The sequence below is a fragment of the Budorcas taxicolor genome, chromosome 21, assembly GCF_023091745.1.
Source record: "Budorcas taxicolor isolate Tak-1 chromosome 21, Takin1.1, whole genome shotgun sequence".
In the NCBI taxonomy this organism is placed as follows: Eukaryota; Metazoa; Chordata; class Mammalia; order Artiodactyla; family Bovidae; genus Budorcas; species Budorcas taxicolor.
Window position 1 is genome coordinate 30,421,142 of NC_068930.1, and position 26,035 is coordinate 30,447,176.

Consider the following 26,035-nt stretch of genomic DNA (forward strand, 5'->3'; position numbering starts at 1 on the left):
TCCCGAAGTCATGGGCTGGCTTTTAAAGGAAGTGTCCTCTACGTCGGATCTTTCAGCTGAGAGCGGACAGAGTAGCGGGCAGTTCCAAGGGCGGCCCTCGGAAGTTTGGTCGCAGTGGCAAAGCCAGCACCACGGACAGCAGAGCGGTGAGCCGCACTCCCACCAGCAGCCCGGTCAGACTGAAGTGTTCCAGGTAAATCAGCGAGCACCGCCTTCTCGTAGGTACCCGCGCCTTCTCTCTGCTTCCTTTCCCCCTCGGTCTCTGCCTCCCTGCTGTAGCACCGACTGCTGATAGAGATTGTGAGTTCTGGCCCCTCCCGGGAAGGTCGTAGCCCCGACTCCTGGGGCTCCAGGAGGAGAAAGAGGCGAGGCTCCCTTCTCGAGCCCCACTCACGTATTGCTGATTGAAGCTGCCTGGGCGCCTTGCAAGTCCTCCGTTGTTTGATCCAGCTGTCCTCAACTATTTTGGCACCAGGAACCAGTTTTGTGGAAGACGGTTTTTCCACGGATAGTGGGAGGGGATGGTTTCGGAATGATTTAAGTGCATTACATTTATCATGCATTTTATTTCTATTGTTATTACATCAGCTCCACTTCAGATCATCAGGCTTTAGATCCCGGAGATTGGGGACCCCCGGTTTGAGCCATTCCCTAAGTGTGCAGCAGTAACAGATATCACTGGCATACCACAGGGCAGGACTCAGCCCCCTTGGGTGTCAGAGCCCCACTTTCAGCCAGGAAAGTTCTCACTGGGAAGAGGCTCCAAATGGGAGTGTGTCCCATCCACCCCACCAGGTCTTCATGAGGGAGAAACACCCGATAACAAGAGCCCCAAATGCCTTCTGTCACATTCAAAAGAGCCTGCCCCGCAAGGCATAGCTGGAGTAAGGCGCACCTGGGACCCACAGGACTATAAAGCTCTCATGGGAGAGCTCTCCATTTACCCCACCCTCACCCCAAGCTGGGGCTTCCCTAGTGGCTCAGTGGAAAAGAATTCGCCTGCCAATGCAAGCGACGCGAGTTTGATCCCTGGGTCGGGAAGATCTCTTGGAGGAGGAAATGGCAACCCACTCCAATATTCTTGCCTGGGAAATGCCGTGAACAGAGAGCCTGGCGGGCCACAGTCCATGGGGTCACAAAGAGCCGGACATGACTTAGTGACTAAACAGCAGCAACGCCTCAAGCTCCTTTCCCACCAGTTCAAGCAGCACCTTCACAGGCAAAGTTGTAGAACCCAGGTCCCCAAAGAGACAGAATCCTTTTATACTTGCAGAGAGGTGCCTCACCCAGGCCCTCACCTGACCACCCGTGACTCATGATCACTATCCCCCCTTCCTCCATCCGTCATTCTGAGAGCCCTGGCCCATCCTTGTGCCTCACAGTCACCATGTAAAGCAGATTTCCCTAACCTGGCTCTTCATGGTCATGATGCTGAAAGGAATTTTTGGTCAAATACATTTGTGAGACATGAGTAAACAGTTATTCAGTTTCTTTTTTAAAAAATTATGATATAATTGCTTTACAATGTTGTGTTCATTTCTGCTGTACAACAAAGTGAATCCGCCATATGTTCACGTGTATCTCCTTCCTCTTGAGCCTCCCTCCCAGCCTGCCATCCCACTGCTTTAGGTCATCACAGAGCACTGAGCTGAGCTTCCGGTGCTATGTGGCAGCTTCCCACTAGCTCTGTTTTACACGTGGTGGTGTACACAGGTCAGCGCTGTCTGAGTTTGTCCCATCTCCTTCCCCTGCTCCGCCTGAGCATCTGTTCTCTATATCTGCATCTCTATTCCTGCCCTGCGGATAGCCTCATCTGTATGACTACAGGACTTAACAGAGCTTTTATGTACTAATGATGACTGAGGGTTTACAGAAGGGCAACAAAGTACACCTCGTTTCCCAAACTCATTTGTCTGCAGAATTCTTTTCTCCCACAGTGTCTCGTGGGCCAAGAATTGGACACAGCACACTTTGGGGAAATTGCCATAAAGGATTGAAATATAGCTCTGCCCATTTTCTGGATGGGTAGTCTGAGTCCCAGAGAACTTGAAGGACTCGTGAAAGGGGAAGTCTAACCCCACAGGGATTTGGCCTTGTCCTTGATGTACACAGTGAAGACGGACCACTCAGCTCTCCTTACACGCAGCCCTCCTGCCCTTCCCTGCATTGCAGTGCTGTTGTGTCTTGATTGTCGGTTGGGTGTATAACTTGCTTGGTACCAAACTGGTACCAGTGGGCCTCTTGTCCACCCTGTGGCCTGGCTAGGCTTTAAATAGACAGAGCTTCCTGCTGCAATGACATCTCCCAGGACAGCAAAGCTACCCAGGGTCTCTGACATTGGAGGAACCCAGCAGAGCATCTGTCAGATGGTGGGGGCGGAGAGGGAGGGTACGTGTTCCCAGGCTGCCCTGTTGGAGAGATGCCGTGAGGGTGGCGGGCAGGCTGGGCTCCTGGGATGTGCCACTGCCCGGGAGAATGAGGGATGAGCCGACTCCCCTGCGCTCTTTTCCTCTTTCCTGCAGGACATGCTGCCCATGCCCGGAGATCCAACCCAGGGGACCGGCAACTATAACATTGAAGATTTTGCCGACCTGGGCATGTTCCCGCCGTTTTCGGAGTAGCTGCGGGCAAAGCCAGGCTTCACAGAGCAGTGTCCCCCCTGCTGTGATGTCGACGCCATCGTGAACGGGGGGCCCCCATTGCCCTGCTTGTCCTGTGGCAGGACCCCCTCCAGCAGAAGACACCTCATTCCCCTCTGCCTCCACCGTGTTCCCCCTGCCACCGTCGCATTGCTCAGCTTCTAACCCTCAGCAGTGGCTGCTCTGCCACCAAACAGGAGCCTGGTAGACGTTGGGGGTGGGTTTATTTATTGTATTTTACTTGTGTGTGCTTGGGAGGCTGACCCACTGGGTTCCTAAAATCTGGTTGTGAATAATCTCCTATCGGACAGTTTATGTCTATGAAAAGTTCACTTACAGCCCAGAGAGCCCAAGCAGCATGCCCAGGCCTGCCCTGGAAGCTGGAATCTGGTTTCTCCTGGCTTTTAACTTCTGTGTCCGTGTGGGGCTCAGGGAGTAGGGGGGAGAGAGGGCACACGGCCTGTGTTCTCAGAGCTGGAGGTGAGCAGCCGGGGACCCCCAGGTGGACGCCGGCTCCTCTGTCTCCTGGCTCAGCCACATCCGTCCGTCCATGTTGCCATGAGACGTGTACTTTGTGCCGTGTGATGTGAATCCTTGTCTTGATGGGTGTGTTGTGCCTGTGTCTGTCGTGTGTGGCAAGAGCGAGTGTCTAGAATCCAGGGTGAGTGGCAGAGGTGGAGCCCGGCCAAGCTGAGGAGGACACCCTGACCAGAGGGAGCCAGGCCCGGGGCCTGGGCGCCAGGCAGGCAGGCTGAACTGAGCAGGTGGGCCCTCGACAGCGATGCCAGGAGTGCCGGCCCAGAGCTGCTTCCTCTGCTGGGTCAGTTCTTTGGTCCAGGCAGGGGACAGCGGCTTCTCAGGAGGGGCAGAGGGCGGGTCTTCGAGGGAGAGAACTTGGGCTCCAGTTCTGGTTTTGCCACACACCCCCCACCCCAGGGCCTTGAATCCCTCAGTTTGTCTCAAGACAGAGTGAGAGCTGACTTCTAGAAGCTTGCCTGGCTAACTTCTGAGCCCCTGGTCCCTGGCTTGCTGTCTCAGATCTGAGATGATTCCCCACTTTTACTTACCACCACTCCATCCCATGCCCTTTACAGTAAGGAAAGAAACTCCTGTGTCCTCTTCTTTTCCCTATGGTCTCCCTCCTGTCTTGCCTCCCCATCCCATCAGCTCACCAACACCCATGGGGAATCACGCTACCTACCCGTGGCCACCTCGCGGCAGACAGAGGAGCCCATGCCCCCTGCAGGCGCCTGGCTCGGAGCAATCGTTGTACCCCTCCTCCTGGGGTTCTGAGGGGCCCGGCGGAGTGGAGTCGCTTCTAGGCTACCCGAGCCGGGAGTGAGCCCCGTCTGCAGGAAGGAGCCACGTGGAGAGTGTTTGCTCTCATCCTCTGAAAACTCTGCATCAACCCTAGCACTGGCCAGCATCCAGAGCGGATGGGCGTTCATTCTGGCCTGGGAAGCTCCAGCTGTTAAAGTCCAGCATTGTTCACGAGCTTACCCTTGGCTGGTAGCCAGCTTTGTGTGATCCCAGGTCATGGGCTCTAAATTAAAACTGACCTGACAGTTTCTAGAGTGGCTTTTAATCTTCGTGTATATAGTGGCGATTGGATTTGGGGTTTAGATGCACAGGATGTCATTTTTAACCTTTAGAAGCCTTTTGGTTCCTGGGAAAATGGCAGGTGGCTGAACGTCCCCCGACCCTGACAGAACCAAGACCCAGAAGGGGCCTCCCGTGGGTGTGCCCCGCCCCTGGGGTCACCTCTGCACCCCCTGCAGCCTTGAACTTGTCCCAGATGGTAAACTTAATTATTTCCCAAGAAGAGGCACCAAAATAGCTTTTGGATCAAAGAATGGGTTCTCGGTGAAATGAAAACAGACTTCTTGTGACTTTGAGCCTATAAGTTTGAAAGTTTGAGAGGGGAGGTATGTTTGTCTCTTCTGGTTTTGGAGGGAGTTTGGGGGTTTTCTGAGGTCCACACACTGATTGGCATGCTGACTGGGAGTCTGCCACCCACCCAGGCTTTACTGGGTGCTGAGGGGATGCAGAAGGACAGAGGAAAACAATCTTGCCCCCGGGACCTTTCGTCTACTTACACAATGTCTAGGATGAGGACCTCTCAGTTCTTAGTCCTAGTAGGCAAGGATTCATGAGCGAATGAAAGCCAGATGTAATGGGAGAGCATCATAACTAAACAGCCCCAACCTGACTTCTCTGGTGGTCCAGTGGTTAAGACTCTGAGCTTTCACTCCTGGGGCCTGAATTCGATCCCTGGTTGGGGAACTAAGATCCTACACACAGCACAGTGTGGCCAAAGTAAATAAATAAGCCTACCTGCCCCTCCAGCTGTGTCCCAGGAGCCCTGGAGGGGCGTGTGGCTGCAGTGTGACTGGCAATTTGAGTTTTCTGTTTCCTGTATTCCCCATTCCATGCTTTGATTATGAGTGTTAGAAGCCACCATGTGGCCACTCAGAAAACAGGGAGCACCCAGAGGACCACATGTCTGAGGGATTCTTCCCCCCACCCCCCCTACACAGAAGGAATTTTGAGATGAATGAGCATTAAAGTCCTAGACAGCCTAGTAATGCCAGTTTGTAGAAGCCCCTCCCTCTGGTCCTGCCCAGCCAGGAAGCCAGGATGCCCACGGACCCTGCGTCGGTGTGGCCTTCAGCTCAACTTCCTTTCCTACTGGAGATGGACGAAAAGCTGGATTGGGAAGGGGAACAGCACTGGGACTTTGGCTCCAGGACTCTCTTCCTCGTTCACACCTCATCTTGCATCTCCCAGGCCTTCCAGTGGCTTCCTTTGGCTGAGCAAGCAGAAGGCTCTTCCCCAAAAAGAGCCATGTGGTGGCTGCCTGAACCATTGGTGAGCAGACAGACACAGCCACGCTGAGGCTTGGCCAAGGCTGGGTTAGTGACTGCGACAGTGGCTACAGGGGTTCTAGAACATTCTGCCTCTATACCCCTCCCACTGGCTTCATCTTTAGTTTTGGTTTCAGGGAGCAACAGAGCCATCACAGACACCCGCATTCTCCTCTGCATCCCAGTTGATCAAATTCACCCTTTTGTTGTTTCGTGAATGCCTGTTGCAATGAGAATACTGATAGTTGATGGGACTGACGTTGAAGAGCATGACTCTCCTGAGTCCATAGGAGACTGTCCCCCAGACCAGCCACTGTCAGTGCTGTGACCAGGCTCAGTCTAGAGATGAGTCAGGCCCCAGGGAAGTGACCGTGTTCCCTTCCCTCTACGTCAGCACCTGGACTAGCAGATGAGCCCTGAATCTCTACCCCTGGCGCCCCTCACTGACGTACCTGCTCCCTAACATTTATGACATAAGCAGGACCATGCTGGTCACTTAACAGCCATAGCTGGTCATGAGTCAGGGTGGAAATGCTCTTTCTTTTACTGGGAAGTACGGGTTTGATCGTTAAGTCGCTGTGTCCCGACTTGCCAGGGACAACCCAACTTGTCCGTTCAGCCTTCTCTCCTGGCCAGATCCTCATCTTGGGTATGAAGGGATCTGACTGTCCTTTTTCTTGCTGCCTGGGGGCTGGAACAGCTTGAGAGGCATCTTGCTGGAATACCGGCATCTCTTCACACTTAGGTAGATGTGCCTGGGTCTTGGGGCCAAAGACCGTGGAGCCGTGACCATGAGGGTGGAAAGAGGGAGGTTTTTTGGGAACGAGGCAGCCTGCTTCCGGTTAACAATCTCGTTTTCCTCCAAAAACAAGAGAATTCCCAGATGAGCTTCAGAGGACAGTTTCAGCACTTAATCGTTTCTCTTTTAACCTTTCTTCTTATGAATGTGAACCGTGCTGTGGATAAATCATTTGTATTTCTTGAATGTTCTCTATGACTAACAGTTATTAAGTCAGTTGTGTATATGTGTAACTAATGGAACTGCCTTTTAAAATTTCATTACAATAAAAATGACTTTGCTCTGAACACTGAATAGCCCAGGCCAGCTTTGTCACTGAGCGATTCATAGAACCTGCTCTTGAAGTTGGGTAGATGCTCTCATATTACTCTTCCTAAGGGCTGTGTTTTGTTGTCCCCAGGAAAGAGTGTAGAAAGCATGTATGCTTAAGAGCGACTCTGTCAGGGGGTCTGCATCATAAAATTTTAAAAGAAGCTAATAATTCTCAGCTTTGTGTGTTAGGCAAGGCTCTCTGGAAAGCTCTTTGCAAATGCTGTTTTTGTGACCATTATTAAACTCTGCGATGTGGATATTAGTCCTGGTTTATCGATTCAGAAACTGGGACTCGGAGAAGTTAAGTGACTTATCTAAGAACACAAAAGGTTGATCTTAGGTCTCATGACAAGCCTTGTACCTGTTGTACTCTTCACACTCTGTTTCTTTCTTAAATTCTCCCAGGGACTTTCCTGGCAGTCCAGTGGTGGTCCCATGTTTAAGACTTCACCTTACAATGCAAGGGGTGCAGGTTCCATCCCTGGTTGGGGAACTAAGATCCCACATGCCTTGTGGCCAAAAATCAAAATATAAAATAGCAAGTATTGCAGCAAATTCAATAAAACCTTTTTTAAATGGCCTATATTTTTCTTTTAAAAGAAGATGTGGGATTGGCATAAAGAAAACTAGATCAGTAGAACACCATAAAGAATCTGAACGTACGCACATGTTCAGAAAGGAGAATATTTGGTATGTGCACCGCTGAAGCAAGCCAAAGCTGTTATTTACAAGAGTCAGCATTACAAATCACAGGACCAGACAGACTTCCAATAAATGGTGCCAGGGAAAAGCACATGGGAAAAGAAGCAACTGTACCCTTATCTTACACAATGTACAAAAGATAAATTCCCCACAGATGAAAACATCCGAGTGTTGAAAAGCACTATAGGTAAAATCTTCAGAAAAAAATCTGGGAAAGTATATTGATGAAATCAGTAAGGAAGGAGATTTTAAACTGGGCACAAAGACCACAAACCATATAGAAATTTTTAAAAAGTTTTGTTTGGGGTCACTAAAAAATAATCAGCTGAAAGAAATGGACAAGACAGCCAATAAACTGGTAGAAATATTTGCAGTGTATGTACCTAACAGAGTGGTATTCACATCATTGAGAGAGACTATTCTGAATATAAGGATTCATAAAAACGAATGACAAATACAGCTCAATAAATAAGTGACCAGAGGCTTCCCTGGTGGTCCAGTTGTTAGGAAGTTGCCTTCCCTTGCAGGGGGTGCAGGCTCAATCCTTGGTCCAGGAGCTCACTTCCCTAGAAACCGAAACATAAAGCAGAAACACGATTGTAACAAATTCAATAAATACTTTAAAAATGGTCCATGTCAAAAAAACAAAAAGAATTGTTTTTAACAGGTAAATGATCAGAGTTTGAATTGCCAGTTCATAGAAACTCAGTGGCATTAGATGTGTGAGAAAAGACTGAACCCCCCTAGTAATGAAAGGAAATGCAAAATTAAAGCAAGATAAGGTCTATCACTCAGATGTACCAGGTCTGATAACTCAATTGTTATGACATATGGGGAAACAGGACAGACACTCTGGGAAGGGTTACACAATATCCCGACACGTCAAAGATGTACAAACCCTATGACTCAGTGAATCCAAGTGTCTGTCCTAGGAAACCTCCCACATGTGTGCGACAAGGCAGGTGAAAGGACACCTACTGCACTGCCTGTTGTAGTGAAAAACTGGGAAACTGTCTAAGCATCCTTTAGTAAAGAAATGACTCAACTGATTGATGTAGGCCCACAAAATGTGTGTGCCACACTTAAAATGATTTTGTAGAAGTGTGCGCACCTTCTAAAAACATACTATTACATTTAAAAGATTGTACATATTTTATAACTCAAGGCAATTATGTGTCATGTTTCTGCATAAGTAGATATGCAGCAAACATTTTTTAAAACGAATCTCCTGGACGGATAGGTACAACTGTGAGCAGAGAGAGGAAGGGTGGGCAGAGTGACTTGTGCGGTTGAATTCCTTAAAGCAGATGAAGGAGGAAAGAAAGAGGTGTTGATTGAAATAAAGAGAAATACATGGTATTCGTTTTCCCCTTTTTGTGTTTTTCTGTTTTCTCTTACTTCCCTCTGCGTGAGAGTCTGTGAGTCCATGCATGTCTCTACAAATGATCCAGTTCTGTTCCTTTTGATGGCCGAGTGATACTCCATTGGGCATATGTACCATATCTTCTTTATACATTCATCTGGAGAAAAAGTATCTGAAGCAGTTACGGCAAAATGTTAAACAGCTACTTCATCTTGGTGATGAGCATATGGTATACTTTTCTCAAATTCGCTGTATAGTCAAAAAAGTGTTAGTCACTCAGTCATGTCCAACTCTATGTGTCCCCATAGACTGTAGCCTACCAGGCTCCTCTGTTGATTGGATTTCCCAGGCAAGAATACTGGAGTGGGTTGCCATTTCCTTCTCCACAGATCTTCCTGACCCAGGAATGTTCCATTGCGTTGATATAAAATTCTGTGTGCATTTATATTCATGAAAGATGAAACTCTAGTAACCTATCTCCACATGATAGAACCTCAAGTGAATTTACATTTTATGTAATTTTTTTTAAAAAAATATTTTTTTGCTTACTTGAGTGCACCCCATCATAGCTGCAACATCTAGTTCCCTGAAAAGGGAATTGAACCTGGGTCCCCTGCATTGGGAGCTCAGAGTCTAAGCCACTGGACCACCAGGGAAGTCCCTATCCTTGTAATTTTTAATGTTATTTGTTTTACGAAGAACGTATATTACTTACAAAGTCTTGAAAAATAATGAAAAGCAAATCACTTGTCAGAATAAGAAAATAAATGACTTAGCCACACTACCTTGAAATCATTGGATCCGTCATCGAGGAATTAAGATCCTGCATGCTACCTAGCGAGGCCAAATAATTTGTTTGAACCTTGAAACTTTGAACTTAAAAAGGAAAAAAAGAAAGAGCCATAGCTGGACACAGCTCTGTCAGACCAGGCAGAGCAGGAATTGCCAGGTAAGTTCAGAGAAGAAATAGTGAAAAAGGCCCAAACAGTTGCCAGGACATGGCTTCACCTGCATCCTCCCTTTCATTTCTCCCCCAGCGATAGGCAACTAGATAAAAATACGCTCTCATCATAGACAGAGCAATAGTAACTCTTTGCCTGATGTTACTGATGATGTGCACTCATTATTTTTAAGAGTATAGCATATAGAAAAGCATAAAGAATAAAAGATTGTATTCTGGTTCAGGTTACTGATGAGGGGCCCAATGAACAGTGAAAGGCGATGGGGATGAAGCACAGGGGTGTGGAAGCGTGAGGCTGCTCAGGTTGGGAGGGGGAATAAAGCAAGAAGAGCATCGGCCGGCTTCTCACGGTGCTCCCTCCACTTCCAAGACCCACCTCCCAACCTCCGCTCCCAACAGCTCCTTATCTTCCTCTGGGAGGAAAACAAGGTCATCTCCCTGTTAACCATGTTGAAGCCCAACAGTTATGAAGTTAATTCTCCCGCAAACCCTCTCAAGCGTGCTCTTTCCATAAACACGTGCTGCACACAGGGCTGGAGCTACACAGTGAAGACGCAACCCCACCCCTAGAATATGAGGTTCCTAACTTATGGCTCCTGGGGGAAGGATGGAGGAAGGGGTAGTTAGGGAGTTTGGGATGCTATATTTAAACTGGATTACCAACAAGGACCTACCGTACAGCACAGGGAACTCTGCTTAGTGTTATGCAGCAGCCTGGATGGGAAAGGGGTTTAGGGGAGAATGGATACATGTATATGTATGGCTGAGTCCCTTTGCTGTGCGCCTGAAACTATCACAACTTTGATAATCAGCTATACCCTAGTACAAAATAAAAAGTTCTAAAAAACGCATTCGAAGTTTTTTTAAAACCTTGATATGAAATATCTGAAATTATTGTCGTATTTGTGATGGGATGTTTTATAATTACTGCTCTAACTTTATCTTCGTCTCATCCAATGTCGACACGACCGACGCGACTTAGCAGCAGCAGGAGCAGCAGGCACTTGATACGGCTTCCCAGGTGGCGCAGTGGTAAAGAATCCACCTGCAAATGCAGGAGACATGGGTTTGATCCCTGGGTTGTGACAATCCCTTGGTGAAGGAAATGGCTACCCACTCCAGTATTCTTGCCTGGAAAATCCCATGGACAGAGGAGCCTGGTGTACTACAGTCCATGGGGTCGCAAAGAGTCAGACACCACTTAGCAACTAAACAACAACAGCAATAAGGCGCTTAATGTGTTTGAATTAACAAATGATATTATTTAGTTGTTATGATTGAATGACATTATTGAATGTCATTAATGCATGACAAATGTCATTTTAAAATGCCCATTTTGATTGCTAATATGAAGTAAAAAATTCTATTGTGGTTATATTAATAAAAGGAAATCTTTACATGAAGAAATAAAGCAAAATGGATAACCGACAAGGTCCTACTGTAGAGCCCAGGGAATTCTGCTTAATGTTATGTGGCAGCCTGGATGCGAAAGGAATTTGGGAGAGAACGGATACATGTATATGTATGGCTGAGTCCCTTTGCTGTGTACCTGAAACTGTCACAACATTGTCAATTGGTTATACTCCAATATAAAATATAAGTGCTAAGGGTTTAGGTGGAGAGCACCCACCCTGCAGATGGACAAGGGGAGGTTGGTTGGGGGAAGAACTCAGAAGGCTGTGATTCACATGACTTTGCCAACAGGTCCCAACAGATGGGGCCCATCAGAAGCAGAGCCTCCCCACCGGGCGCCCAGCTTGTTGGCTCAGCTTTTGCAGAAAGTGCTTAATGGGTTCCCGTCTCCAAGCCCAAGACCCTTATAAATCATGAAATAGGTACGCCGCCCCTCAGCAGGACACCGGATTAAAATGCCTGGAATGCAGCTGGCCTCTGGTTCTACAGCCCAGCTCCTAATTCTTCCCACACATTTCAGTTAAGACTCAAATAAAAATGCCAAAAACAAAGAAACGTGACCTGGCGCTGACAGGGAAAAGAAAAAACACTTCATCACAGCGGTTTATCAGTGTGTGAGCCCTGCCATTCCACCAGGGCCCTTGACAGCAAAAGCCGTGCTGGCTCATGTTTCTCGTGAGGTCTCCACATTCCTAGAGGGCTGCCATGTCTTCATCATGGCCACACTGGGGCACAAGCTGGACCCACAGGACTGAGTCCCATCGTGATGGCATCACACATGGGTTACTGGGAACCTTGGTGATCCATCAGACTCCCAGCCAGTCTTCTGAGACCTGCCTTTGGAAGCCATGGAAGGTCACCTTGTCACATCAGCTCAGCAAGCAGCCAGGACCCCGAACACTAATAAGATGCTAGAAACCTTGGAGTTATGTTTTCTTAGGTTCACTTCCCACTGGCAGAATGAGGTGTTAATGCGCTTCCAAGTCACCACGTAAGAGGGTGTGGAGGAGACTTTTGTCTTAGGCATGGGTGCTCACACACTTCCTGTGTGGCCTCTTCCAGGGGCCGGCTCCCTGGAAGGTGGGACAGAAGAGAGAAATGATCCAGGGTGTGGTCCTGAGGAGGCTTTCAGTGGGGGCTTCTTCAGGCTTTCTGTTCACCAGTCTCCGTGCAATACATCGGACAGTACATGAAACTCAGCGAATGGTCTTTAAATGATAAGCAATTCCTTTGCTGGACAGCTGAAACTAACACAACATTGTAAATCAACTCAACTCCAATATAAAATAAAAATTAATTTTCTCTGGAAAAACTATAAGAAATTCATTTTGCTCTAAGTCACAAGCATTGGACAGAGGAGGCAGAGGCAGGTTCCTCGATTGTCCAGGTCCACAGTGAGTTCATCACAACTGCTGGCAGCTTGAGAGGTTTCTGGATAGGTCTCAGACCCTGTGTCCGAGCCAGGGATGGGTGTACACACTTGTATTGTCATTCCTGTCTGCCTCAGGGAGATGGAACGCATGGAGAGCAGAGAGCTGGGATGAGACGCGGTTAGCACTGGGTCATGATGAAAACTGGCCGAGCTCAAGTGAGAGGGATGGGCTGGGGTTGGGGGCAAAGGGAAAGAGGACCAAGATCAGGAGGACTGGGGAAGTAAGAGCTTCAACTCTGGAATCTTCGAGCTTTGCCCCTGACTTTGAGTGGGTCTCCTACAATTTTGTGGGTATGTGGCCAGGGAGAAAGTGTGAGGAGGTGCGAAGAGTAGTAAGTGAGGGGTGGAATTCAGCCTAATCTGAACCAGGATCAGCAAGGATTTCTAAAAAACAACATACAGGAAACATTTGAGAACCCAAGGGTGAAGGCACTTCCTGTTGCCTGAGAAGACAGCTTCATGATGCTGGAGCTAGGTGATAGAGAAATGGCATGTTCCAAACAGACAGCCTGAAGATAAAGAAGAAAGGGCAGAGGTGGTGGTCCAGTGGCTAAGAATCCACCCTCCAGTGCAGGGGGTATGGGTTCGATCCCTGGTCTGGGAGCTAAGATCCCACATGCCTTGTGGCCAAAAAACCAAAACATTAAGAAAAAAAAAAAAACAGAAGCAGTATTGTAACATGTTCAATAAAGACTTTGAAAATAGTCCCCATTAAAAAAAGATGAAGAAGAAGAAAAAGTTAAAGTAATGGGAGAGAGACAGAAAGTCAAGCTGTGTGGCAAGGGCCAAGATGGGAATGTTGGTCCTCAGTGTGCCCAGGGTCTTCCAGTCCTGGAGATGGCCTGATGTCCAAAGGAACTGAACCCCAGCATGACTTCAGACCTTCTGAGCAGACTACAGAGATCCCTGGGACTCTGTTATTCTGCTGGGGAGAAGAAAGTGGCTGCCCAGGGACCTTCATCCAGGTTCACACACCCCAGCTCTCAGCTTTCACTTTAAGGCACCAGAATCTGGGTCCCCTTATTGAAGGGCTGTCCTCAGCCTGCTGGATTCTACTTTGCAGAAGCATACAGAGCCCAAGTGCCTCAGATTTTTACATCTGCCAAGGTCAGCCCTTTACCAGTGATCAGTGACAGTCCTATAACAAATACTACACTGCAGCAAAGAATGGGGACAGCCACACTTCATGTTCCTGTCAGAAAAACAAGCAATTCAAAAATATTGTTAAAGCTATGCCTGCAAAGAATTTCACCTTTCCTTTTCAATAAAAATAAATCTTAACTTATGCAGCTCAATTCCAGAAAAATAAATGACCCAATCAAAAAATGGGCCAAAGAACTAAATAGACATTTCTCCAAAGAAGACATACGGATGGCTAACAAACACATGAAAAGATGCTCAGCATCACTCATTATCAGAGAAATGCAAATCAAGACCACAATGAGGTACCATTTCACACCAGTCAGAATGGCTGCTATCCAAAAGTCTACAAGCAGTAAATGCTAGAGAGGGTGTGGAGAAAAGGGAACCCTCTTACACTGTTGGTGGGAATGCAAACTAGTACAGCCACTATGGAGAACAGTGTGGAGATTCCTTAAAAAAACTGCAAATAGAACTGCCTTATGACCCAGAAATCCCACTGCTGGGCATACACACCGAGGAAACCAGAATTGAAAGAGACACCTGTACCCCAATGTTCATTGCAGCACTGTTTATAATAGCCAGGACATGGAAACAACCTAGATGTCCATCAGCAGATGAATGGATAAGAAAGCTGTGGTACATATACACAATGGAGTATTACTCAGCCATTAAAAAGAATACATTTGAATCAGTTCTAATGAGGTGGATGAAACTGGAGCCTATTATACAGAGTGAAGTAAGCCAGAAAGAAAAACAGCAATACAGTATACTAACACATATATATGGAATTTAGAAAGATGGTAATGATGACCCTGTATGCGAGAGAGCAAAAGAGACACAGATGTATAGAACGGACTTTTGGACTCTGTGGGAGAGGGAGAGGGTGGGATGATTTGGGAGAATGGCATTGAAACATGTATACTATCATGTAAGAAATAAATCGCCAGTCTAGGTTCGATACAGGATACAGGATGCTTGGGGCTGGTGCACTGGGATGACCCAGAGAGATGATATGGGGAGGGTGATGGGAGGGGGGGTTCAGGATTGAGAACTCATGTATACCCATGGCAGACTCATGTCAATGTATGGCAAAACCAATACAGTATTGTAAAGTAAAAAAAAAAAAAAAAAAAAAAATTAATAAGTAAAAAATAAAGAGCAAAAAAATAAATAAATCTTAAATTTTAGAAATATTTGATAGTGTAAATGTGGAAAGGACTTGGTCTACAAAGGAACCTGTTTTTCAGAACTTCCCTTTTGGTCTAGTGGTTGAGAATCTGCCTGCCAGTGCAGGGGACACTGGTTTGATCCCTGGTCTGGGAGCTAAGATCCACATGCCGTGGCCCAGGTGCCACAACTACTGAAACCCACACACCCCAGAGCCTGTGCTCTGCAACAAGAAGCCATCGCAATGAGAAGCCGGCACACTGCAACCAGAGAGGAGCCCCTGCTCACTGCACACAGCAACCAAGACCCGACCCAGTGCAGCCAAAACTAAATTGACTGATTAATTAAAAAACAAGAATGAGGAAGAAAGTGGTCATCTTAAAAAAAAAAAAAAAAAAAAGGTCTATTTTCCCCAGGACTAGGGAAATCTACTCATCCTGGTTGATCTGAGACTTTCCCCTTTTTAGCACTGAAAGTCCTATGTCCCAGAAATGAAGAAAACCAGGACATCTGGTCACCTACCCAGGACCTCAACATTTCCTGACAAAGACAGAACCCCTGAAGAGGAAGGAAGATGCTGACTGGGTTTTATGGAACCACAGAAGTTTAATGCTGGAGGGAATTTCAGTAATAGATGAGGAAAAAGGAATTCCAAAGTTTATTCTGTTTCCCAGAAGCGTGGGCAATAGAGGAAACTTATCTCAGCCTGATTCTTCTAGATGAACGAGTCCAAAAATCACACCCACAAGGAGCCCGTGAGAAGCTGGTGACTAGGTGGCGCAGTGGTAAAGAACCCACCTGCCAATGCCGGAGACACAAGAGATGAGGGTTCGATCCCTGGGTGGGGAAGATCCCCTGGAGGAGGGCACAGCAACCCATCCCAGTATTCTTGCCTGGAGAATCCCATGGACAGAGGAGCCTGGCAGGCTACAGTCCATGGGGTCACAAAGAGTGAGGCACAACTGAAGCAAAACATTGTTCTTCTCTCCGTCACATTCAACGTGACAGGTGAATGGAGAATGACCCTTCCACTTTGACCTGAAAAAGGCTGACCAGGTCATATGTGCACATTCTACCCGAGTCCGCCTCATAAAAGGAGTAGCAGCTGAACACAAATCTGGCTGGGCAGTTTGGCTCACAGACGAAAACCCTGAGTTTTTTAGTTTTTTTTTTTTTTAATTTTAATGTCTTTTATAACTTTTGTTTAAGGTTCTCATCAGTTATCTATTTTACAATAGTGTATATTTGCACAGTATCAACAGTGTATATATGTCAATCCCAATCTCCCAATTCATCGCACCCAACCCTAAGTTTTTGAGGTTGAATTTCTGAGAAGGGGCTTCCCTGGTGGCTCAGAGGGTAAAGAATCTGCCTGCAACGTAGAAGGCCTGGGTTCCATCCCTGGGTCAGGGGCATCCCCTGGAGAAGGCAATGGCAACCCACTCCTGTATTCTTGCCTGGAGAATCCTCTGGGCAGGGGAGCCTGGCTGGCTATAGTCTATGGGGTCGCAAAGAGTCGGACACGACTAAGAAACAGCAGGTAGGCAGGACGATCAACCCGTGACATAAGGCAAAGGGTGGGCGGAGAGTTCTACTTGCCTGGTCTTCCACCAGAACACGCAGGAATGCAGACTTGCTGTCTCAGACATGTGATGGTTTAAACGGAATATCCAGAAGTGCCTGAAGCAACACGGAACGTCCCTGCTACCAACACGGCAGCCAAGGAAAGCACGTCGGGTCCTGAAGAAGCACTTGGACAAGCAGAGACAACAGCTGCGTGAGCTGGAATGACTGGTGGATCTGATGCGGAAACAGCAGGCCCAGGAGTGATGTCAAACAGCTGGGCATCCTCAGTGCCAGATGGTGGTCATCCTGGACTCCCACTGCCAGACAGCACTGACCAAGCGCGAGGGTTCTGCCTCTTCCCTGAGACCCTCCTTTCAAGCACGTCCATCTGCCACCACTGCCACACCACTATTGCACAGATCTAGAAGACGTGTGCTGAAGCTGAAGCTCCAATACTTTGGTCACCTGATCAGAAGAGCCAGCTCATTGTGAAAGACCCTGATGCTGGGAAACATTGAAGGCAGGAGGAGAAGGGGACAACAGAGGATGAGATGGTTGGATGGCATCACCGACTCAATAGGCATGAGTCTGAGCACACTCTGGGAGATGGTGAAGGACAGGAAAGCCTGGCGTGCTGCAGTCCATGAAGCTGGAAAAGAGTCGGACATGACTGAGCAACTGAACAACAACAGCGAAGAAGATGTAGTGCTTTCAGAAGCCTCGGGACAGCTGACCCCAATCCCCAGGGCACAGACTCCTCACCCCAGCAGGAGGGAGGAAAGGGAAGGTCTCCAGCAGAGAGGCGGTTCTCAGGATGCTGAGAATTAACTGCACTCTCTCTAAGAATAGAGTGGACTCACTGAGAAATGAAAGATGGAAGAGGAGACCATTTCTGGAGAGGCAGCTCCCAGCTCTCTAATTTTTTTTGTTTTTTTGTAATTTATAAAATAATTTATTTATTATTTTTAAAAGTTACTACTTATTATTTTTCTTCTGGTTGCGCTGGATCTTTGTCAAGCCTGTGTACAGCCTTTCTTTAGTTGTGGCACGCAGGCTTCCATTGTTGCAGAGCACAGGCTTAGTTGCCTCATAGTACGTGGGATCTTACCTCCCTGATCAGAATTGGAACCTGCATCCCCTGCACTGGAAGGCGGATTCCCAACCACTGGACCACGAGGGAAGTCCCCCAGCTCTGTAATTTGTTGGGACAAAAGGAAGGCAGAAATTATGGCGAGGTTAAAGAAACAGGGCAGTGGAGACCCCTGACAGGACGGGAGCAAATGGCACAAGCCCCTAAAACCGGGACTGTCTCTTCTTGCCCAGCCATCTCCATCAGAGAAGGTAGTGTGGGAGAAAAAAAAATCATGTACCACAGAGATGAAGACCAACTGTTCTCAAAAATGTGAATCCACATGTTTTGATTTTCTTTAAAAATAGCATCTCTTTATTTTATTTATTTGTTTTGGCCACTCCACGGAGTATTCAGGATCTTAGTTCCCCAACCAAGAATTGAACCTGGGCCCCCTGCACTGGGGGCTCAGAGTCTTAACCATCAGATCACCAGAGAAGTCCCTGAATCCACATGGTCTGAGACTAACAAATAGGTTCACTGACAAAGGTTAGGGATTTGGGGTTTGTTTTTTTTTCTTTGTTTTATTTTGCATTAGAAATGTTGCATTCTTATCTTTCTGAAATCTTTTTTCCTAGGAGGCCAAGATTATGCTCCAGAAATACCCTAGAATAGATAGAGGCCTAGGATGCAGTATGGGTATATTCATTCATCTCTGTATCTCTACCTTCCAACACAATGTCTGGAAAAGTGATCAAGCATGTTTTTAGATGGATTGAATATGAAGAAATACATCCAAGGGCCATGATAAATTTGCCCACTGATAAATTTGGCCTGGAAATAATGGTGACATACTCACAAAAACAGAGACTACAGGGGGTTGACCTAAACTTGCAATTACAACTCTGACTTTTAGGGGGTTATCATTCATGCAAAAGGGTGGAACGTATCCCAGAGAAATTCCCAGTGGAGCCTGGAGATTCCTAGATGATTATGGATCAATGGCAAATGTTGAGTAGGAAGAAGTTCAAAGGCGGGGCTGGATGTCCGCATGTTGATCTCTGGACGGTGGCTCATCTCCAGTGCCTTTAGTGACTGCTGCCTGACCCAGCCTCTTTGAGTCTGATGAGATGCTCAGTCCTGGGATTTTCCAAGAGGGACCCCACACAGGAGCGCCTGGGATAGGGCAGGGCCTGGACCTGGAAGTGTTGTTCAGAGACTCAGTCTGTGTGTGAGTCTGTAAAGCACAGACTGTTGCTCCTATTTATTTACATTATGTGTACTTTTTGCTTCCATATGGGCCTATCTGATTTGCGTTGGGATCTGAAGAGTACAAGAAGAGAGGAGCACAGTTTTGGGAGGAACAGTCAGATGGTGAGTCTAATTGAGCTTAGAAAGAGGGGAATCCACTCAGATTTCAGAGATAAGGTCCTTTGTCCTTCAGCTGGGTTTTCCTGGTGGCTCAGACAGTAAAGAATCTGCTGCATTGCAGGAGGCCAAGCTCTGATCCCTGGGTGGGAAAGATCCCCTGGAGAAGGGAATGGCTACCCACTCTAGTATTCCTGTCTGGAGAAGCCCATGGACAGAGTAGCCTGGTAAGCTACAGTCCTTGGTGTCAATGGTCCTTTATCAGTAGTAGAGGGTATTTGGGGAAAGCTAGGTCACAGCTACCATGCTGAGTCTGCGGCTCGGAGCATCTGTGGAGATGAGATCAGCGTGGTGGGGTAGAGTGTGATGTGTGTGTGGACAGGGTTCAGCTCCAGTTCAGATACACACAATCTCCAGCTGCCATGTTTGCGTTTCTCAGCATCAGTGATGTCTGTGAAGGTGCTTCTATCATGGGGTGAACGAAGGGTGGAAAATGGTATTTCCAACTCAAACAAGATGAAGATGGAGGTATTCTGGAGCAACATAGGAGATGTCCATGCTGACATAAGATACCAAGAGGACCCAAGATAGCAAGACCCATACCCATTCCAGGCATGGGTCAAAGGCAAAAGCAACTGTGCAAGAAGCATGGAGCTAGAGAACACTGCCTTTTCGGAATGGGTACACCAGCCAATGCTATCTTACCTCTTTTTCTGTTCATAAAGAAATACAAAAATACAGGAGAGAGTGTGTTTTAGGAGGAGGATTATTCTGGAAAAGGATGGCGATTACATTTGTTGAAATTCTTCCAGTGACACGTGTTGCATTTTTCAAGTGGAGATAAAATTCACATAGCATGTTCCATTGTCCAATGCGGTAGTTTCAGCCTATAAACAAGGTTGTGCAACCATCATGACTAAGTCCAGAACATTTCATCACCCCATAAGGAAACCCCATACCCCTCCTCTTCCCCTCCTCCCTTCAACCCCTGCAGCCACTAATCTCCTTTCTGTCTGGATGGATTTGCTTGTTCTGTACATTTCATATAAATGGAATCCTACTGAATGAGGCCTGTTGTGTCTGGCTTCTGTCATTTAGCCATAAGGGTTTCAAAGTTCATCCATGTTGTGGCGTGTATCAGTACTTTAATCCCTTTTATTGCCAAATAACATTCCTTTGTATTAACATGCCACTTCATTCTCTTAACAGCCTTTCGAAAAGCAAACTTCTTTAATTTTACCCAAGTCCCAGTGATTAATCTTTGTTTTTGTGGACGTGCTTTTGGTGTTCCTAAGCTAAGAAATCTCTAACTCAGGATCACCATGGCTACCTCTATGTTTTTCTACTAGATATTTTATCATTTTTTAAAGATACTTTAAACCAAGATTTAATTTTTAATTTTTAACATTTATTTATTTCCAGCTGAGCTGGGTCCTCGTTACTGTGTCCTCGTCTCTATCTTCTGCGTGGGCTTCTCACTGGGGCAGCTTCCCTTGTCGCAGTGCACAGGCTTCAGGGCGTGTGGGCCAGTAGCTGTGGCTCCTGGGCTCTAGAGCATAGGCTCAGGAGTTGTTGGTCCGCAGAGCGTGGGATCTTCCCAGATCAGGGATGGAACACGTCTCCTGCACTGGCAGGTGAATTCTTTACCACTGAGCCACCTGGGAAGCCCTGATCATTTTAAGTTTTATCTTAAGTTTTATCATTTTAAGTTTTATCTTATTCTTGGGTACTCTCTCTTCATATGTGTTGCTTCAAGGGGTTTATTTCATCTTTGTTTTTTGTTTCATCTTTCTAATTTTGGAGGAGGGCAACGTCCCCAGCTCCGTGAGATTGGGGATCTCTGTTAGTTCACTGATCTCCCCTACAGCTGGGAACGTTACCTGTCACACAGTGGATACATGATGTTTGATAAATGAATTAATTATTCCTGAATTTCCCTCTCCCGTTTGCCAGAAGCACCTCTGCTTCCTCGTCCTACTGGGTGAGAACTTCTACTTCACATTCTTCTTCCTACACAATGGACTGCATTGTCCTAGGTGTGAGCCACCCTCCCGTTCCTCGAGTTTGTAATGACAGAAAGGCCTACAGAAGGAACATATCCAGGGACCTCCCTGGTGGTCCAGTGATTAAGAACCCGCCTTCCAGTGCAGAAGATATGAGTTCAGTCCCTGGTCAGGGAATTAAGATCTTACATGCCACCAGGCTACTGATTCCTTGCCCTGCAGAGCCTGTGCTCTGCAACAAGAGAGGCCCACGTGCCACAGCAAGGGCCCGGTGTGGCCAAAATTTAAAAAGAAGAAAGAACCTATCCTAATTACTAAGAGAGAAAAGACATTAGAATGCATATCAAAAATGCTTTCCACACTACTTTAGGCATTGTGGTTGTTGCAACAGAAGATTTATTTGATTTAGATTATTTTAGAGTTACAAGGGAAGCCTTTCCTATCAACAGTATGAAGCCTTTACATATCGGGGAATTAGGTAAAGTAAAACTACAGTGAGACATCATTCCCATACATCAGAATGGCTGAAATGAAAAACAGTGACAACACCAGACACTGGCAAGGATGTGGAGAAGACAGATGGCTCAAACATTGCTGGTGAGGATGCAAAAGAGTACAGCCACTCTGAAAAGTAGTTTCGCAACTCCTTTCAAAACTAAAGAAGTGGACTTACCATACAACTCGGTAATGGCCCTCTTGGGGATTTATCTTAGGAAAAGGGAGACTTATTTTTCACTCAAGAAATTGTAAACATTTTAAAAAATTGTCAGTGAATGCTCATAACAGCTTGTAGCACAGGGGGAAAAAGAAGCTAAAGTTAACTTAAAGTTAACCTTTAAAATGCATTTCAATATGCAGTACATGCTAAGTTGCTTTAGTCGTGTCTGATTTTTGTGACCCTATATGCAGTACATACAGACAAATACTACTTGATTCTACTTATACGAGGTACCTAGAACAGTCAAATTCATAGTCAGAAAATACATTGGTAGATGCCAGGGACCAGGGGAAGGAGGGGAGGAGGAAAAGGGAGTTAGGGTTTAATGGGGACAGAGTTTCAGTTCAGGAAGGTGGAAAATTCAGGAGATGGATGATGGTGAGAGCTGCACAACAGTGGAATGTACTTAGTGTTACTGAACTGTGCAGTTAAATATGGTTAAAATAGTATGTTTTACATTATGTGACTTTTACCACAATAAAAAGATATTTTAAAAAAATAACAGACTATTGATTCATGTAATAGCTTGGGTGAGCTTTGAGAAAAGCCATTCTCAAAAGGATACATGCTACTTGATTCCATTAATGTGAAAGTCATCATGAAATAACATCATTACAGAGACAGAGAGGGGATTAGTGGTTGCCAGGGGTTAAGGAGGGACAGATGGGTGTGGGTAGAGAAGGTAACATGAGAGGGCCTTGTGGAGACGTTACAATATCTGCACTGTGGTGGTGGTTCTGCAAGGCTACACACACACACACACACACACACGTCTTGCATAAAGCTACACACACATGCACACACATACAAGTGAATATAGAACTGGTAACATCTGAATAATTTGTGTGGATGGCACCAATGCCAATTTCATGGGTTTGCAGTCATCTAAGCTGTGAAAGGGGCTTCCCTGGTGGCTCAACAGTAAAGAATCCACTTGCCAATGCAGGAGACACAGGAGACCTGGGTCCGATCCCTGGGTCAGGAAGATCCCCTGGAAGAGGGCGTGGCAACCCACTTCAGTGTTCTTGCCTGGAGAATTCCATGGACAGAGGAGGCTGATGGGCTACAGTTCATGAAGTCACAAAGAGCTGGATACGACTGAAGTGACGGAACTGCACATGCAAGCTATGAAAGAGGGAAACAAGGGGGCAGAGAAGACAGGAAAAGGATGCCTGGGACTTCCCTGTACATTTCTCCACAGCCTCCTATGAAGCTATCATTATTTCAAAATAATTTTTTTTTAATGAGTCTTTCATTTCAGTTCAGTTCAGTTCAGTTCAGTCGCTCAGTCATGTCCGACTCTTTGCGACCCCATGAATTGCAGCACACCAGGCCTCCCTGTCCATCACCAACTTCCGGAGCTCACCCAAACTCATGTGCACTGAGTCAATGATGCCATCCAGCCATCTCATCCTCTGTCGTCCCCTTCTCCTCCTGCCCCCAATCCCTCCCAGCATCAGAGTCTTTTCCAATGAGTCAACTCTTCGCATGAGGTGGCCAAAGTACTGGAGTTTCAGCTTTAGCATCATTCCTTCCAAAGAACACCCAGGCCTGATCTCCTTTAGAATGGACTGGTTGGATGTCCTTGCAGTCCAAGGGACTCTCAAGAGTCTTCTCCAACACCACAGTTCAAAAGCATCAATTCTTTGGTGCTCAGCTTTCTTCACAGTCCAACTCTCACATCCATACATGACCATAGCCTTGACTAGATAGACCTTTGTTGGCAAAGTAATGTCTCTGCTTTTCAATATGCTATCTAGGTTGGTCATAACTTTTCTTCCAAGGAGTAAGCATCTTTTAATTTCATGGCTGCAATCACCATCTGCAGTGATTTTGGAGCCCCCAAAAATAAAGTCTGACACCGTTTCCACTGTTTCCCCATCTATTTCCCATGAAGTGATGGGACCAGATGCCACGATCTTCATTTTCTGAATGTTGAGCTTTAAGCCAAGTTTTTCACTCTCCTCTTTCACTTTCATCAAGAGGCTTTTTAGTTCCTCTTCACTTTCTGCCATAAGGGTGGTGTCATCTGCATATCTAAGGTTATTGATATTTCTCCTGGCAATCTTGATTCCAGCTTGTGCTTCTTCCAGCCCAGTGTTTCTCAGGATGTACTCTGCATATTTAAGTACAGTATATTTCTAATGTTTTTCTAGTTATGCCAATATGAACTTGTGTCCAACCTTCAAGAAAGCCTAAAGGGAACCATTTTTTTTTTTTTTAACAGACATGTATTAAGGAAGAACCGTCAGCAGTGTCAAATGACACAGCTGTCAAGTAATATCCGGCCTGGAAAGTGTTCATTGACCTTGGAGCTTAGGAGTCACTGGGGACCCAGCCAGAGCAAGGCCAGTGGTGTAGCCAAGGCAGGATCCAGGTGCCCTTTCTGTGAAGACTAGCCCCCAAGGGCACAGACTCCAGGAAAAGAGAGGGCCCCAGACCTCAATCACAAGGCAACACCCAGCTTTCAGAAAAACTCAGTGAATGAAACAAGCATCTAGTTGACCTGATAGTTTTGGGCAGAGCCAGCAGGTGAGGTCGTGAGGTCCAGAGGTCCCGGGAGCACGCAGAGAGCCAGGGGGCAGGGAGATGGGAGGCCCTGATGGACACTTTTTATTGTACAGGCACATGTTCAAGGTCATTTAAGGATTGTAACTGGAATACTCACCCAGGCTGCGCCCGTGCCAGCTGTACATGCCGGCCTTAGATGAGTCTTAAGAATAAAAGATGGGACCTATGTGCGCTGTCCTTCCTCCACTAAGTGGTCATTATTGATCTTGGGGATACAGCGTTGGTCTCATGAGGCTGGAAAACACAGTTGCGAGTTTCTGTCATTCAGTCATAGACCCTCGGCCATACAGAGCCATGTGCAGACCTTCTGATCCATTCTCTCAGAAGCTGGGAATTTATTACATCAAATTTACTCAACATAAGGAAGTTAAACCCACAGAATTCTTTATTTCAGTTATATTTCTGTATTAAGTAATGATTTAATATTAAACTATGAATATTTCATTCCCTCTGTCCTCTCCTGCCCTTCCCAGCCTCCACTCAGGGAGCAGGAAGAGCCCCTATCTTGGGAACAGAAAGCACCTCTTTAAAAAGTATTTATTCATTTGGCTGTGTTATGTCTTAGCTGCGTCATGCAGAGTCTTCCAATTGCAGTGTGTGGGCCCAGTAGTTTCAGTGGGTAGGCTTAGATGCTCTGTGGCACATGGGGTCTTTGATCTACAACCTGGGATCTCCTGCTTTGCAAGGTGGATTCTTAATCATTGGAACAACAGGAAACTCCCAGAAAGCACCTTTAAAAAGAGAGATTATATATAGATGCAGAGAAAATGCTGAAGAGACTTTGCAAGATTCAGCCTGTACTAAAAGTTTGAAAGCATTTTCTAGGCATCCTAGGATCTAGACACAAAAAACGCAAAGCCAAGATTGGAGAGCTGAGGGGAGTTTTTACTTCCCTTTAGGTACAGAAGACTCATGATGGCCTAATAATGATCTTTTTGCCTGTAAGGGTTCAGAATATGTCACCTCCAAATATGCCATTTTGGCATAGTGATTATTTTTAATTAAAGATATTTGAGAAACAGCCCGTGCAGGATGCACAATCTGACCCTCTTTTGCCCCCTGAAAGCAGAAGATAAATCTCCCATGAAATTGCCCTCCAATTCCTGTCTGGGAAATCCCCTGGGCAGAGGAGCCTGACGGGCTACAGTCTATGAGGTCTCGAAAGAGTTGGACATGACTTACCCACTAAACAACAACCAGGAGGGTAGAAGGCAACCTTATCACCAGAGACAGGGAGTTAAGGGCTGAAAAGGCAGTAGAAAAATATCTTGTTACTTTTTTATCATCTTACTATACTGAGCCCCAGTTATTTTTCTGTCAATTCTTCACAAATGTTTCTTTTTTAAGACTTCATTTTATTTTTAATTGGAGAATAATTACTTTACAATGTTGTGATGGTTTCTGCAATATATCAACATGAATCAGCCATAGGTATACATGTTTTTTTAATCTGAAAGGGATAAACCTGTTCTGGTCACTTCTTTGAGTTTCATATTTAGTGGGACTCCTGTTTATACAGCCTTAATCCAACTTGTTTGTCTTTTTTTTTTTTAATCTCCTATATTTTATTTCTTTTCTTTTATTTTTTTTTCAATTATTTTTATTTTTTTTTGGCTTAGGTATGATTTTTTTTTAATTTTTATTTTTATTTTACTTTACAATCTGTATTGGTTTTGCCATACATTGACATGAATCCACCACGGGTGTACATGCGTTCCCAAAGATGAACCCCCCTCCCACCTCCCTCCCCATAACATCTCTCTGGGTCATCACCGTGCACCAGCCCCAAGCATGCTGTTTCCTGCATCGGACATAGACTGGCGATTCGATTCTTACATGATAGTATACATGTTACAATGCCATTCTCCCAAATCATCCCACCCTCTCCCCCTCCCTCTGAGTCCAAAAGTCCGTTATACACATCTGTGTCTTTTTTGCTGTCTTG

At 46.2% G+C, this 26,035-nt stretch overlaps 1 protein-coding gene across 1 annotated transcript in view; it reads left to right on the forward strand.

Annotated features, from left to right (window-relative positions):
* Nucleotides 1-2,621, forward strand: part of ARNT2 (aryl hydrocarbon receptor nuclear translocator 2) — a 148,120-nt gene extending 145,499 nt beyond the window's left edge. Inside the window, exons 17-18 of the mRNA XM_052659662.1 lie at nt 57-193; nt 2,523-2,621. Of these exons, the coding sequence (XP_052515622.1) occupies nt 57-193; nt 2,523-2,621 (236 nt within the window). The remainder of the gene's footprint in view (nt 1-56; nt 194-2,522) is intronic.
* Nucleotides 2,622-26,035: the final 23,414 nt, after the last annotated feature.